Source organism: Sceloporus occidentalis, unplaced genomic scaffold (genome assembly GCF_023333645.1).
Source record: "Sceloporus occidentalis isolate IW3139 unplaced genomic scaffold, rSceOcc1.0.p SCAF_5, whole genome shotgun sequence".
Classification (NCBI taxonomy): Eukaryota; Metazoa; Chordata; class Lepidosauria; order Squamata; family Phrynosomatidae; genus Sceloporus; species Sceloporus occidentalis.
Window position 1 is genome coordinate 124,153,128 of NW_028316985.1, and position 14,330 is coordinate 124,167,457.

Genomic DNA, 14,330 nt, shown 5'->3' on the forward strand with positions numbered 1-14,330 from the left:
GTAAGTGAAGCACTCCAGGTAGGGTTGCCAAGACTAGAAACAGATTCAGATAATTCAGAACAATAATACTCAACAGCTAAAAAGCATGCTATCCACAGAGAATTAGAATTGGACAAAGGATCTTTCGAACAAAACCATGTTCTGGTAATAGTGGAACACTGCTAATAGTGAGGGACAGATCCCCTAGAACAGAGAATATCTCAAACTCGGTTGAGAAATCTTTTTGCTAGTTCCTGCTAGCCAAATGTGTGTAAGGGTCTCTGTTCAGTGCTTAGGGAGCACATGGGAGCAGATAGCCCCCCAACTGTTCTGGTCTCAAGCTATTATATCCAAAAATGTTTGCTAAATTGACAGCAGATGACTCGGATAATTTTATAAATGACATCTGCTTTTTTCTACTTCTTGAATTGTATCCTACTGTAATGTGTTCTTTTCAGCATGTTCTATTTTTCTGCTTCATTTGACTTTCAGGTTTCTAAGAGAAGCCTTTCAATGGTGTAAGACATTTACAATTTAAATATAAAGACAAGACTTTTCAAAGCAATAATTGTTGATCCACTGTACAACTAAATAGCTCCCAGTACTCATTTTAAATTTTGCTTTTTAGTTCAGCAAGCTTAATAATTTTAATGAAGTACATAAACTTGTGAAAAGAAGGCCACTGCAACCCTAAGATAATCTGTTTTGAAAAGTTCCATTCCATGAAGATGAAATTTTACACCAGTACTTGAGAATTCTAATTCCATATGTAAAGGTACCCTAGAACTAAAGAACTAATGAGCTAGTTTCACATGTTGAAGGAGGTTCTGAATATGCCTTTATTGAACAGTAATAGCTGCATGACAGAACACTGAAAATGAAGGCGAGTTTTCAAAAGTAATTATGAGGTGAAACAGACAGGAAAAATATGCCTTCAAAGTGGCTGGAAACTGAAACTACGCTGTGCTTTGGGGCTAAAAACCAGAGCAAAAAAAGAAGGTGAAATACTCCACCTTAGCTCAGGAAAAGTGCATCTTTGCACCTGCATATAAACAGCTCCACACTAGTGTGGCGCTACAGCCAAGCAAAGAAATGAAAGTGCAACAGTTCCAATGATGTAATTACAACATACACAAACCAGACAGTCCAGTAGGGGGGCATAGGGTGAAGGGGTCATGTATGTGTGTGTGGGGGGGGCTCCTTGATTGTGCTTTGTCACACACTGATTCACTGATGCGAATGTGTGGCTGATCCAAAGAGGCGGCCATGCAATGGGGTGGCATCTGGGCAGATGTAAGAAATACTTGGAGGTTGTAGGCGGTATGTTTGTGCAACTGCGTACATGCATGGCGAGGAGGCAACTGAAAAAATTACTTAATGGTGCGGCTTGATGCTGCACTGTGTGGTCTGCCTGAGTATTCGGCCCACCTTAGCGGGCCGTGTGGACAGTTGGGTTTCAACCTGTTGGAGAAAGCAGGATCAAATTGCTTTTTCCTGCCTAAGCCGTTGGATATTTTAAAGGTGTTGAAGGAAACAAGCACTGCACTTCTCAGGCTCAAATATTTGGCCACATCTAAGGTATCTCTTTAGATCCCAGCTAATCCTTCTCTCTTGAGGGTATGATTTCTAAATGGTTGTGGATCTAACAAAATGTTTTCTAACTCACAAAGCTTATGTGAGAATTAATTTAGCTTTACAGCCCAACATAGTGATGTTTCTATAAAAGATGTATGTTGTTTTGGTGTGTTTGTTTAAGTATATCTTGCTTACTGTTGCCTTTCAGAGAGCTGTTGCATCCCATAGAAGCTTTATTTGCATTGCTTGCCAGTTAGACATCTGCATTTTCATCATAATTTTATCACTGACACTTTTATCTTTGTTGTTGTTGTTGTTGTTTCAGGTTTATATTAAGGTAATAGACACAAATGATCATAGGCCAGAGTTTTCTTCATCTGAATACCAAGTCATTATACCGGAAGACACAGTGCCAGAAACTGAAATTTTGCAAATCAGTGCCACAGATAAAGATGAGAAGAATAAACTAATTTATACTATGCAAAGTAGCATAGATCCTGTCAGCCTTAAGAAATTTCGTCTGGATCCTGCAACTGGCTCTCTTTATACATCAGAAAAATTGGATCATGAAGTCATACATCAACACATTCTCACAGTGATGGTAAAGAAGCATTATGTTTCTTTCTTAGTTGAAACAAAATAGTCCCTTTCATTGTAGCCCTGTAATGCTCATAAACCTGGAATGTCTAAGAAATAAGCCTGTGAACCTTATTTCAAATCTTGTATGAACAATTATCTTACTTGAGGGTGACCTTAAGCAGGTTACTGTTGTCAGCCTCAGCTGTTGCCCTGTGGTATAGAAGACCAGATGCCTGATTAATAGGTTGATTCCATGGTAGCTGAGGTTGTGTTTATGGAGTACTTTGAATACTTAAAAGTAGTAGTATAATCAGGAATAGCAACATGTGAGCCATGTGGACCCCACCCCAAATGATTTTTGAGGTTCCTGCCCTGTTCCCTGCAAACTGTGGGTTTCTCACAACATCAGACAGGTCAAACAGTGCCCTCGGTGGGTTCAGTGCAGCCCCTGCCAATTACTCATCCCCAGATAGGATCATTATTACAAGTGATATTTGTGTATGTGTATTTTTGTCACACTTCTCTTTGGGATTTTGAGGGATGACTTACTGTATCCCCATGGGAGAAAAGGGAGAGAGCAAAGGAGAGGAGATATTGCCTACACCCTACATCCTTTGCTTAGCCATCTCAACCTACATTTTCCTTATCCAGTTAATTAGATCCACACGAAGAAATAGCCTTCTGTGAATTAATTAATTAATTGACAGATCAGGAACTGTGGACAGTTGCCAGTACAAGTGTAGTTTTTCAATGGGTCCCTTCAGACTAACTTCCTAGCAAGTGAGAGTTGCTGCCAGTGTTTGATGACATCATGCAAACACGTCCTCTGAACCTGCAGGTACTTGATGTCAATCCTATTTTTTGCCTCAGATGCTGCTGCCGAATAACCACAGGAGACCATGTTGGAGGAAAGGCCACAACTTTATTAAGCAAACCATTGGTAGGGTTGGCACAAAGCATGAGGTCAGGATCTGCGAAATCAAACAACCCCACGTTTGTCTGATTAACCACAACCTGGCACCCACCAGGCATTGGGATGACCTAGGGGCTAATGAACACCGTATGACCGCATCTCTGCCATGCGTTCACATATTTGCTAAGCCCCTAGTCACCGGGAGGCGCTCTCGCGTTATGGCCCCCGCAATGGCCATACGCCTGCCCTATTCGCCCCCGGGTCCCGACTGACTCCCAAACCAGAGCTCCGTAGCCCTGGTACCACACCGTGCAGATCCTGGCCTATGCTGCCGCCCCAAAGTTGTGACAAAAAACCCAAACCCAAGCGGTGGGTGGGTGGGAGAAGGCTCAGCTTCTCCTCCCTTCCTGCTTGGCTCCTAACCATCCGGAGCCAAGCACCGACTGAGGGCCGGGGCTGGCAGCACGGCCTATATAGGCCTAAGCCCCGCCCTCAGTACCACCTGACCAGGAGACTCCTCCTCCAGGGCAGCTGAACCAATCATCTGCCCTGGAGGACCGGAACTCCCGATCACCGAGCCCAGCTCCCAGAGCGTCGCAGGGCGGAAGGGGCTCCCTTTCACCCCGCGCACCAATAGGGAGCTGGGGCAAGCCCCAGAGCACTCTGGGGCTTGTAGTCGTTCGCTGCGTCTAGCGGCAAAGCGGTCAGCCCGCCGAGTCGGGCAACCGCTTTTTACTGGTTTAGGATTTTGTTTTACATTCTGTGGATCATCCTATAGATCTCCTTAGACCTTGGTTGTTTGTTTGTTTGTTGTCCAGATATTCTGCATATGGAACATCCACTTTACAAATTAGGAAGGTGATAACATTTAATTTAATACACTTAAGTTATTATCTATTGTTGTTATGTGCGTTCAAGTCAGCTCCAACTACTAGTGACTATATCATAGGGCTTACTCAGATGTTTGCCATTGTCTTCCTTCTGAGATGAGAGAGTATATTTTTGTCCAAGATTACCAAGTGGGTTTCCATGGATGATGAGGAATTGGAACCTTGGTCTCGCGGAGTCCTAGTCCAACATTCAAACCACTGTATCACACTGGCTCTCACTGAGGACTGAAAAAAGGACTTGATTGTTGCCCAATGGTGTAATCTGTAAGTTTTGCCCCTTGCAGAACTTCATGGAGCTTCGCAATGTAACACACACACACCAGTTGTAACACAGATTCAGGAAATTAATGTTCCAACTCTTCGTAATATATTAAATATTTTAATACGATTTGTAATGTACTAATTACTACAATTAATGTGTTGATTGTTTTAGGTACGGGATCAAGATGTTCCTGTCAAGCGCAATTTTGCTAGAATAATCATTAATGTCAGTGACACAAATGATCATGCACCTTGGTTCACAAGTTCTTCCTACAAAGGGAGAGTGTATGAGTCGGCAGCTTTTGGATCAGTGGTTCTCCAGGTTACAGCACTGGACAAGGACAAAGGGGAAAATGCAGAAATTGTGTACTCCATAGAATCAGGTAAGTTCCACTATTTTCAACAATCATTTATAAAGAGATTGTGTTTTTAAATGTTAGAATGTAGCATTAAACAGTACAAACTTTAGTTGACCCAGTATAGTTTGTTCATTATTTTCTTTGGTTTCACACTGTTCTAAAACTTCAGCTGAACCAGAAAGCAAAAATCAACCTCAGAAGCCACAATCCAACACCAAGCTTAAATGCATTTAAGACAACTGACATCAATCTACTTAAATATGGCAAATGGTTTTATTGCAGCCAGTTGTAGATAATGCACATTAATGCACATGTGGTGGCTCAACGGTTAAGACATGATTGCAAGGTCAGCAGGGCAGCAGTTTGAGACCCAAGTGCCATGGCTCTGATCACTAGTCCCACGAAAGCATGTAAAAGTGTAAATGTAAGAGGTACCTATGTATAAATAGGTGCAGTGGTTCCTTAATATCCACTGGAGTTTTGTTCCAGGACCCCCTGTGGATAACAAAATCTGTGGATGCTCAAGTCCCATTAAATATAATGGCAGAGCAAAATGATGTCCCTTATATGAAATGGACAATCAAGGTTTGCTATTTGGAATTTATACATTTTTTAAATATTTTCAATCCATGGATGCTTGAATTTATGGGTAAAAATATCCATGGATAAGGAGGAAGGTAACAGCATTCTGTGCAGTTATGCTGTCCACATGACACCACAGTCATCTTTGACAATGCTGGCTCCCTTAGCTGAGTAACAGAGATGAACACTGCCTCCTACAGTTGGATATGACTAGACAAACTTGTCAAAAGGATTCCTCTCTATATATAAAATATTTCAGGATGTATCCTTTATTATTGATACAGTCCGACCTGAATAGCTTGTAACAGTTGTTGAGAACATAGTTGTCTAATGCTAGATGGGTGAAGCGAAAAACAACTGTGCCAAACTACTTAATTTTTTTATTATCAACATGGTCTTGAAAGCGTAAAATTAAAGTTCAGTGAGCTACAGTAAGCAAACATGTCTTCAGAAGATGCTACAGACCCTAGCAAAATATATCTGGTGCAATTCTCTGAGAAATCAGCTCCTATACCTTCTCTGAGAAGGACTTACTTTTACTAGTACATAGCTTTACTTCAAGCTGAGGTGAGCAGCACGGGGTGACTGGTTGCAACTCCCATCTGGTTTTAAAGAGTGGTGATACTGAGAGCAAAATTCCTTTTGTTGATAACTCAGAACAGAGAGAGATCACTGACCTGAGGTCTTACAGGACTTTAGAGATTAGAACCACAAGGTTGAATTTTAGCCTGGAAATAAGTTGCAGCCAGTGGAACTCACAATCTGTTAGAGTCACACTCATTAGTACTTAACAGAAATTGTGCTTTTCCGATGAAGAATTTGCCTGCACATGTTCTCATGCACTCTCCCTTTCACGGTTACCCACAGATACTCCACCTCTTCCTTCTTAATCCAAAGACTTTGTGGGAGGAAATGTTAAAACTTTCCCAGCTTTGTTTTCTAGTATTCTCAACCACTGTACAACTAAAGTATTAGGGCAGAAGTGCAAAGCATATGAAATGAACATTCCTTAAATGCCTGTAATAGCTTATAGGATTTGTAATGGGATATTCTAAGAATGGTGTTCTGTTTACAACCTTCAGTAAGAAAAAAAGATAATATCAACTGCCCACCCAAAGGCATAATTTAAATATTTTAAATAAAATCTCTTTATGATGAGGTCATGGTTTCAGTAATAGCCTTCCGTCCCTTCCAATATGTCCTGTAATTGAAATATTAGGAATGACAGATCCTGTTAATTTTGCTATTTTAAATTTATTGGTATTCCTACGAAGTGCAAATACCTCAGTGTACTTTATTTTTAAAGCCTTGTCTATGGCTGCCTTGGTTAAGCAGTCAAACTGTAGATTGTGAAGATTGTGCATTAACTTTCTGTATTTTAATTTGAAGTGAATTGTAGGAGTTTTTAATATAAAAACACCAAGGGACTGTACAGACCGGCACTTTGTGCTGGCCTGTATGCGCTATGAGGGCTAAGTGTCCACATGTTCAGAGCCCTCACCACACTGCCCTGGTGCCATCTTGGCGCATGCCTTTCCACATGCTGCATGCCATTATGATGCACACCAGGTGCAGCGCCCAAATGGCGCTACGCAGAAGGGAAATCATCATAGCGTGCCTATTGCACCCCTTCCATGACTCAAAGACAAGCCCCTTTTCGGGGCTTCTTTTTGTTCCACCCAGAGGCTGCGGCGTGTGGTTGCCCTGGCCTCCATCTGGGAAAAATAGGAGCGGCATTCAGCCACCCGTCTGTAGAGGCCCTAACACGGAGAAGTATTTTAACTTTAGAAATTACATTATAAGAAGCACATCATCATCTATATAAATAAAAATGTAAATGTTCGTTTGTTCAAAATTTTAAATATCTGAAAGTTCTTCACCGATTGCTTTGAAATTTTGACACAGCATTCCATTCAAATACGCACAAGTTTTTATATACATATACCTACTATTATATAGATGTCACACCTGTGACAGGTAAAAATATGGATTTTTAAAAAAAACAGCACCATCTGTTGGATATAAGAGCAACACACGCTATACTAAATATTTAATTGGCATTTGCAGTCACCAAGCTTAGGACCAATCTTTAGAATTTTGCAGTTTAGATCTAGACACAGGTTGCTTCTCACATGGATAATTATATGTTGCGTGCTCTAGAGTTGGCAAACCACACAATCTCTATATCTACACAGACAATGGAACAACAAAAAATATTGTATACCCACAAGCATTTTGAAATTAAATATTTCAGAAATGTGCACTTTCTCTTTTCTTTCTTTTCCATTTAACGGGACTGAGCCACAGCAACGTGTGGCTGGGTACAACTAGTAAACTATAAATGAAGACCTGGTTGAGGCTCATACAGTGTTGTGCTTTTAAAATAAGTTTTAAAAAAATATATATTTGGTATATGAAACTACCAATCTTGTAAGTTAGCCCACTATTACTATTATTCTTTTATCTCCCCTTTCTCAGGAATAACTAAAATGGTTGCCTTTTGTTACTTTAAAAACTAAAACAATTCATTAGAATGCCATAGCCGGTGGTGCAAAACGCACCATTCTCTCTGTACCTCATCAACTTAGCACTCACAAAAAGTCTACTGTTTAAGGAGTCCAGAATCCCATAAGTATAAAAAGAGCAAAGCCATCACAGTTACACTGCAAGAGGAATGCTGTCCTCTGTTAAGCAATGATTGTAAATGTAATTTAGTTATTGGCAAATGGAACATATTACAAATAACTAGTTTTTGTCTCTTGTAGTCCATCTGGCTTTTGTGCTGGAGCAAGAGGCGGAAAGGAGTATTCTGCCCTACCTCCACCAGCCCACTTAGTTGCCTGAATAGAATTGCATGAACCACCTAAATGGAATTCCTGTGGTTATCAATAAGTACTTAAATTTAAGACTGATACCATTTTTCTTCTGTGTTCTTGTTTATGGGTGCAAAATGCTGATGTTTTAGATGCCTTTGTGTCATAGCATTCATATCTTCCAATTTGCTGTACAGTATGTTAACTATTGTCTGGTTTTCTAAATAAATGTCACTTTCTATAGGGTTAGCTGTTCACATCTGTTTCTTCCATTTATTTTCCTGATTTTAATTTTTCCCTATCTGTTATTTTTGAACAGGGAATATTGGAAATGCTTTTAACATACATCCCATCTTAGGCAGTATTATCACTGCAAAAGAATTAGACCGGAGCAGTCAAGAGGAATATACTTTGATGGTGAGAGCAACAGATAAAGGCAACCCACCAATGAGTGAAGTAACATCTGTGCATATTTCAGTTACAATCTCGGATAATGCATCCCCAAAATTCACAATGAGAGAATACTCCACAGAAATAAGTGAAGGCAGCAGCATTGGCAGTTTTGTTGGAATGGTTATTGCATACAGTCAGTCATCTGTAGTTTATGAAATAAAAGATGGCAATATAGGTGATGTCTTCACTATCAATCCAAACTCTGGTGTCATTACCTCTCAGAAGGCTCTTGATTATGAAACATTGTCATTTTATAGCCTAACCATTCAGGGAACCAACATGGCTGGCCAGTCCACTAACACAACTTTATTGGTGCATCTACAAGATGAGAATGATAATGCACCAACTTTTATGCAGACAGAATACACGGGACTCATCAGTGAATCAGCTTCAGTTAACAGTGTGGTTCTAACAGACAGCAATGTCCCTTTAGTGATACAAGCCACAGATGCTGACAAAGACTCAAATGCTTTGCTGGTCTATCAGATCGTTGAGCCATCTGTCCACAAGTATTTCGCCATTGATTCCAGTACAGGAGCCATTCACACAGTAATGAGTTTGGACTATGAAGAGAGAAATATGTTTCACTTTTCAGTGCAAGTGTCCGACATGGGGACTCCACGCTTATTTGCAGAATATGCAGCAAATGTTACTATTTATGTCATTGACATCAACGATTGCCCTCCTGTGTTTTCTAAAGATCTATATGAAGCAACAGTTTTGGTGCCAACCTATAAAGGAGTGAAAGTTGTTATGGTAAATGCAACGGATGCTGATTCAGAAACTTTTTCACGACTCATGTATTCTATCACAGAGGGTAACATTGGAGAAAAATTTTCAGTTGATTCCAAGACTGGTCAGATTATTGTACAAAATATAACTCAGTTAAGAAGCAGATATGAATTAACAGTCAGAGCATCAGATGGCAGATTTTCAAGCATCACATATGTAAAAATTAATGTAAAAGAAAGCAAAGCAAGCCAACTGAAGTTCACACACAGTCCCTACTATGCTGTAATTCAAGAGAATTCCACAGAGACAAAGACATTAGCTGTTATCACTGCTATAGGGAATCAAATAAATGAGCCTTTGTTTTATCATATTCTAAACCCAGACAATAGATTTAAAATTAGCTATACTTCAGGAGTCCTTTCAACTACTGGAATACCATTTGATCGTGAGCTGCAAGACTCCTTTGATATTGTGGTAGAAGTGACAGCGGAACATAAGCCATCACTAATTGCACATGTTGTGGTGAAGGTTACTGTAGAAGACATAAATGATAATCCCCCTGTTTTTGTCAGTCTTCCATATTATGCCACTGTTAAAATAGACACGGAAGTGGGTCACGTTATTCGGCGTGTGACTGCTGTAGATAAGGATATTGGTAGAAATGGAGAAGTTCATTATTCCCTCAGAGAGCAATATGGCCACTTCCAAATAGGAAACACTGGTGAAATTTCACTCAAGAAACAGTTTGACCCAGACACACTAAATAAAGAGTATATTCTCACTGTGGTTGGAAAGGATGGAGGACAGCCTAGTTTTTCTGCTGAAGTGACATTCCCAGTCACTGTTGTGAATAAAGCCATGCCAGTATTTGAAAAGGCTTTCTACAGTGCAGAGATACCAGAAAACATCCAGATCCATAGTCCTGTTGTTCATGTGCAGGCAAATAGCCCAGAGGGGCTCAAAGTATGCTATAGCATCACAGATGGTGACCCTTTCAATCAGTTTACTATAAACTTTAATACAGGAGTTATTAATACTTTTGCCCCACTAGATTTTGAATCTCACCCTGCCTACAAACTCAGCATCCGTGCAACTGATTCATTAACTGGAGCTCATGCTGAAGTATTTGTTGACATAATAGTTGAAGACATCAATGATAATCCTCCTCTCTTTACAGAGCAATTTTATACTGCCACCCTTTCTGAAGCAGCTATAATTGGAACATCTGTTGCACGTGTCCGGGCTACAGATGCTGATTCCGGAACAAATGGGGGTATTTCTTATCACTTGGTAGAAAACAACAACAAGAGTCGTGATTATTTCCACATAGATAGCAGCACTGGGATCATTCTGACAACAAGGAGTTTGGATTATGAACAGTCTCAGCAACACACATTGCTAGTAAGAGCAATTGACAGTGGAATGCCTCCATTGAGCAGTGACATTATAGTAACTGTTGGCGTAACAGACCTGAATGATAACCCACCAATATTTAACCAGCTGCTTTATGAAGCTAACATCAGTGAACTGGCTCCCCGTGGGCACTTTGTAACTTGTGTAAAAGCCTCAGATGCAGATACTTCAGATGTGGGCAAGCTGGAATATTTCATATTAACAGGCAATGATCACATGAATTTTGTAATCAACAGCAAAACTGGAGTTATCACCCTATCAAACTTACATAAACTGACTTTGAAACCTGTTTACCATTTTAATGTAACTGTTTCTGATGGGGTCTTCAGAAGCTCAGCTCAGGTTCTCATAAATATAATTGGAGCCAATTTGCATAGTCCCCTTTTCAGTCAGAATGAATATGAAGTAGAACTCTCTGAGAATGCTCCACTGCATACCTTGGTGACAGAGGTTAAAGCAACTGACAAAGATAGTGGCAGCTATGGCTCTATCACATACCATATTGTAAATGATTTTGCAAAAGATAGATTTTATACTAATGAGAGGGGTCAAATATTTACCTCAGAAAAACTTGATCGTGAAAATCAAGCTGAAAAAGTAATCTTCATTAGGTTAATGGCCAAGGATTCTGGTGGAAAAGTGGCTTTCTGCAGTATCAATGTTATACTTACTGATGTAAATGATAATGCTCCTTTGTTTCGAGCAACAGAGTATGAAGTCAATATTGGTTCAGATGTTCCAAGAGGAACATCTGTTATCAAGGTTTTAGCTTCTGATGCTGATGAGGGTACCAATGCTGACATCACTTATACAATTGAAGCAGACTCTGCAAATGTTCAGGAGAATTTAGAAATTGATCATTTGACTGGGGTAATAAATACAAAAGAAAGTTTAATTGGTTTAGAAAATGAGTTTCTCACCTTCTTTGTTAGAGCAGTAGATGGTGGTTCCCCACAGAAGGAATCTCGTGTTCCTCTCTACATTAGGATACTCTCCCCTGAAGTACATATTCCAAAATTTTCAGAACCATTTTATTCTTACACTCTTTCTGAAGACATTCCTATTGGAACTGAAATTGATATTATACGAGCAGAGCACACACAGAACTTGCTATATACTCTTGTGAAAGGAAATACCCCTGAAAGTAACAGAGATGAATATTTTGTGATAGACAAGCAGAATGGAAAGCTAAAACTTGAGAAGAGCCTTGATCATGAGACAACTAAGTGGTACCAGTTTTCAGTACTAGCACACTATGTGAATGAAGATTACAATGTAGGTTCTTCAGTAGACGTAAGTATTCAGATAAGAGATGCAAATGACAATGAACCAATCATAGAGTCCAATCCATACAAAGCATTCATTGTGGAAAACATGCCAGCTGGAACAAAAGTCATCCAAGTAAAAGCAACTGACCAAGATTCTGGAAGCAATGGGCAGGTTACATACAGGCTGTACCCAACTCAAGATCCTGATATCTTTGAGTCTTTTGCCATAAATGTGGAAACAGGCTGGATTTCTACACTGAAAGAGCTTGATCATGAGAAGCAGAACAAATACAAAATTATTGTGGTGGCATCTGACCGGGGTGAAAAAACGCAATTGTCTTCTACTGCAGTTGTTGAAGTTTCTATAACAGATGTCAATGATAACCCACCTCGCTTCACTGCGGAGATTTATAAAGGAACAGTTAGTGAAGATGACCCAACTGGAGGCGTAGTTGCTATTTTGAGCACCACAGATGCTGATTCAGAAGATGTTAACAGACAAGTCAACTATTTTATCACAGGTAAACATTTAGAAATACTGTCAAATTTGTTAGATATTTTAAGATACCTTTAAATTTTGCTGGGGTGTGTGTGTGTGTGTGTGTGTTACATTAGTATCAATACATTTTAAGTCTATTTTATTCCTTCTTCCACTTATTTATGAAATTCATTGTCATGGACCATGACAAATGTATTACACTTTAAGAAGTCTCAGTTGAGTAAGAAATTTCTACAGCAGCAGTCAGAAACCTAGTCTTAGGATAGAACTACTTATTACAAGAAATAATTAAGCCTTAATATGGCAGTCCCATACCATATTCTCATGTTAGAGTATCATTGGCTGTTATTTCTTTGACCATATGCAGATTAGTGGCTGGTACTGGCAAGGTAAAATAAGTGTGTGGTGTGTTGATGTAATGGATAGATGGATTCAAACTTTTACTTCAAGTTACTGGTGGTTTATGAGGAGAACTCAGCTTATTCTGGGTAAACAATGGCTTTCATACTTAATGTTTGGAGCATTTTCAGTGACAACATCCTGCATCTTGCAGACTGTAAACTTGTATTCAAGCTTTTTCCAGAATGTTTTACCTCTTTGGTTGATAATAAACCAGTAATTTATCAACCATAGGATGGTATTATTTGAAATGGAATATCTAATTATTTACTATGTTGATAAAGTATTTTTTGCAATATTCAATTTAGTTTGTATTATTGTTGTGTGCTTACAAGTTGTTTCATGTTTCGTGACTATTATCATGGGGCTTTCTTGACAATATTTGTTCAGAAGGGGTTTGGCTTTGCCTTTTTCTGAAAACTAATTGTTCACAGTCAGGTACATTCAGAAAAGAAGATATGGCATGGTGTGTAGTGGCAGAGGGGAGAATTTCAAGACCTCAGTTCTGATATGGATATCTCTCGTTTTATTCTGTATGCTAACGTTGCGTAAAAACAGTAATAATTTGACTGCATGTGTGTGTATTTCTGTATTTCTGCAATGCTGTGGGGGGGTGGGGTGGGGAGAATATTACTGTACATTATGCAGGGTTGCTGGGCAAGCACAAGCTCCAGTGGTTTGCTTTGGTATCCAGTGCCACTGGAATCAGGACTTTTCATCTCTCCTCCTCTTTTGCAGCACCAAAAACCTGCCACAGCGAATTTCCCAAATATCTAGAGCCAGTTTTTATGATGCATGATGAGTGGGTTGCAGGAGAGAAGGGTGGTGTCTAACTGTGGAGGGAGCAATAAGATCCAGTGAAAGTACAGGGTCCTGTGCTAAATTACATATTACAGTTTTGTATATGTGTGCATTTGTGTGGATATAGATACAGATTCTACACAGACCAATCTCATTTTCTGTTTTGTTTTTGTTGAATTATTTTTATATTAATGACCTAGGAGGTGATCCATTGGGACAATTTGCTGTGGAAAATATACAGAACGAATGGAAAGTATATGTCAGAAAGCCTCTGGACAGAGAAGTAAAGGATAATTATCTTCTAAATATCACAGCAACTGATGGGATGTTTGCAACAAAAGCTGTGGTGGAAGTTAAAGTCCTTGATTCGAATGACAATAGCCCTGTTTGTGAAAAGGTATTAGCATGGCTTTCCCCCCTGCATTTGCTTTTAAAGTGAGCAGGACATCCAGGTGTCTGTTCATATAACTAATCTATGACTGGTAATAAATATTCTGACTGATCTGTAACTGTAATAAATGCTATAGAGCAGTGCTTATGTCAAAGTTTAGCTTTAGTCAGCCCATTATTTTAGCAAAGCAATATAGAATAAAGGGAAAGATAGAAAATACTTATTTGAGTGCCTTTGACAGTTGGCAAATGTTACTGGCCTCTAATTTTTAAAGCAGTCTGCCTATCAATACATACTTATGATACATACGTATGTTAATAGTTTATGGAAAGTAAACCCTTTAAAAGAAAAGGGAAAATATAACTGTCTTCCCTGACATGGTCTTCTCCAGGTAGCTTTTAATCTGCTACAGGTGGCCACAAA

General features: G+C 39.4%; 1 protein-coding gene across 9 annotated transcripts in view; it reads left to right on the plus strand.

Moving 5' to 3' along the window:
* The window catches only part of FAT1 (FAT atypical cadherin 1), a 150,138-nt gene that overhangs the window by 95,334 nt on the left and 40,474 nt on the right, over positions 1-14,330 (plus strand). For 8 of the 9 annotated variants that reach the window (XR_016281301.1, XM_089525328.1, XM_089525331.1 and 5 more), the window contains 4 exons: positions 1,880-2,155; positions 4,370-4,580; positions 8,271-12,338; positions 13,717-13,913. Coding sequence is in view for 8 of the 9 variants with exons in the window: in XM_089525328.1 (XP_089381454.1) it covers positions 1,880-2,155; positions 4,370-4,580; positions 8,271-12,338; positions 13,717-13,913 (4,752 nt within the window). In the remaining variant the exon portion in view is untranslated. The remainder of the gene's footprint in view (positions 1-1,879; positions 2,156-4,369; positions 4,581-8,270; positions 12,339-13,716; positions 13,914-14,330) is intronic. The other variant, XM_089525327.1, reaches the window with a different exon arrangement.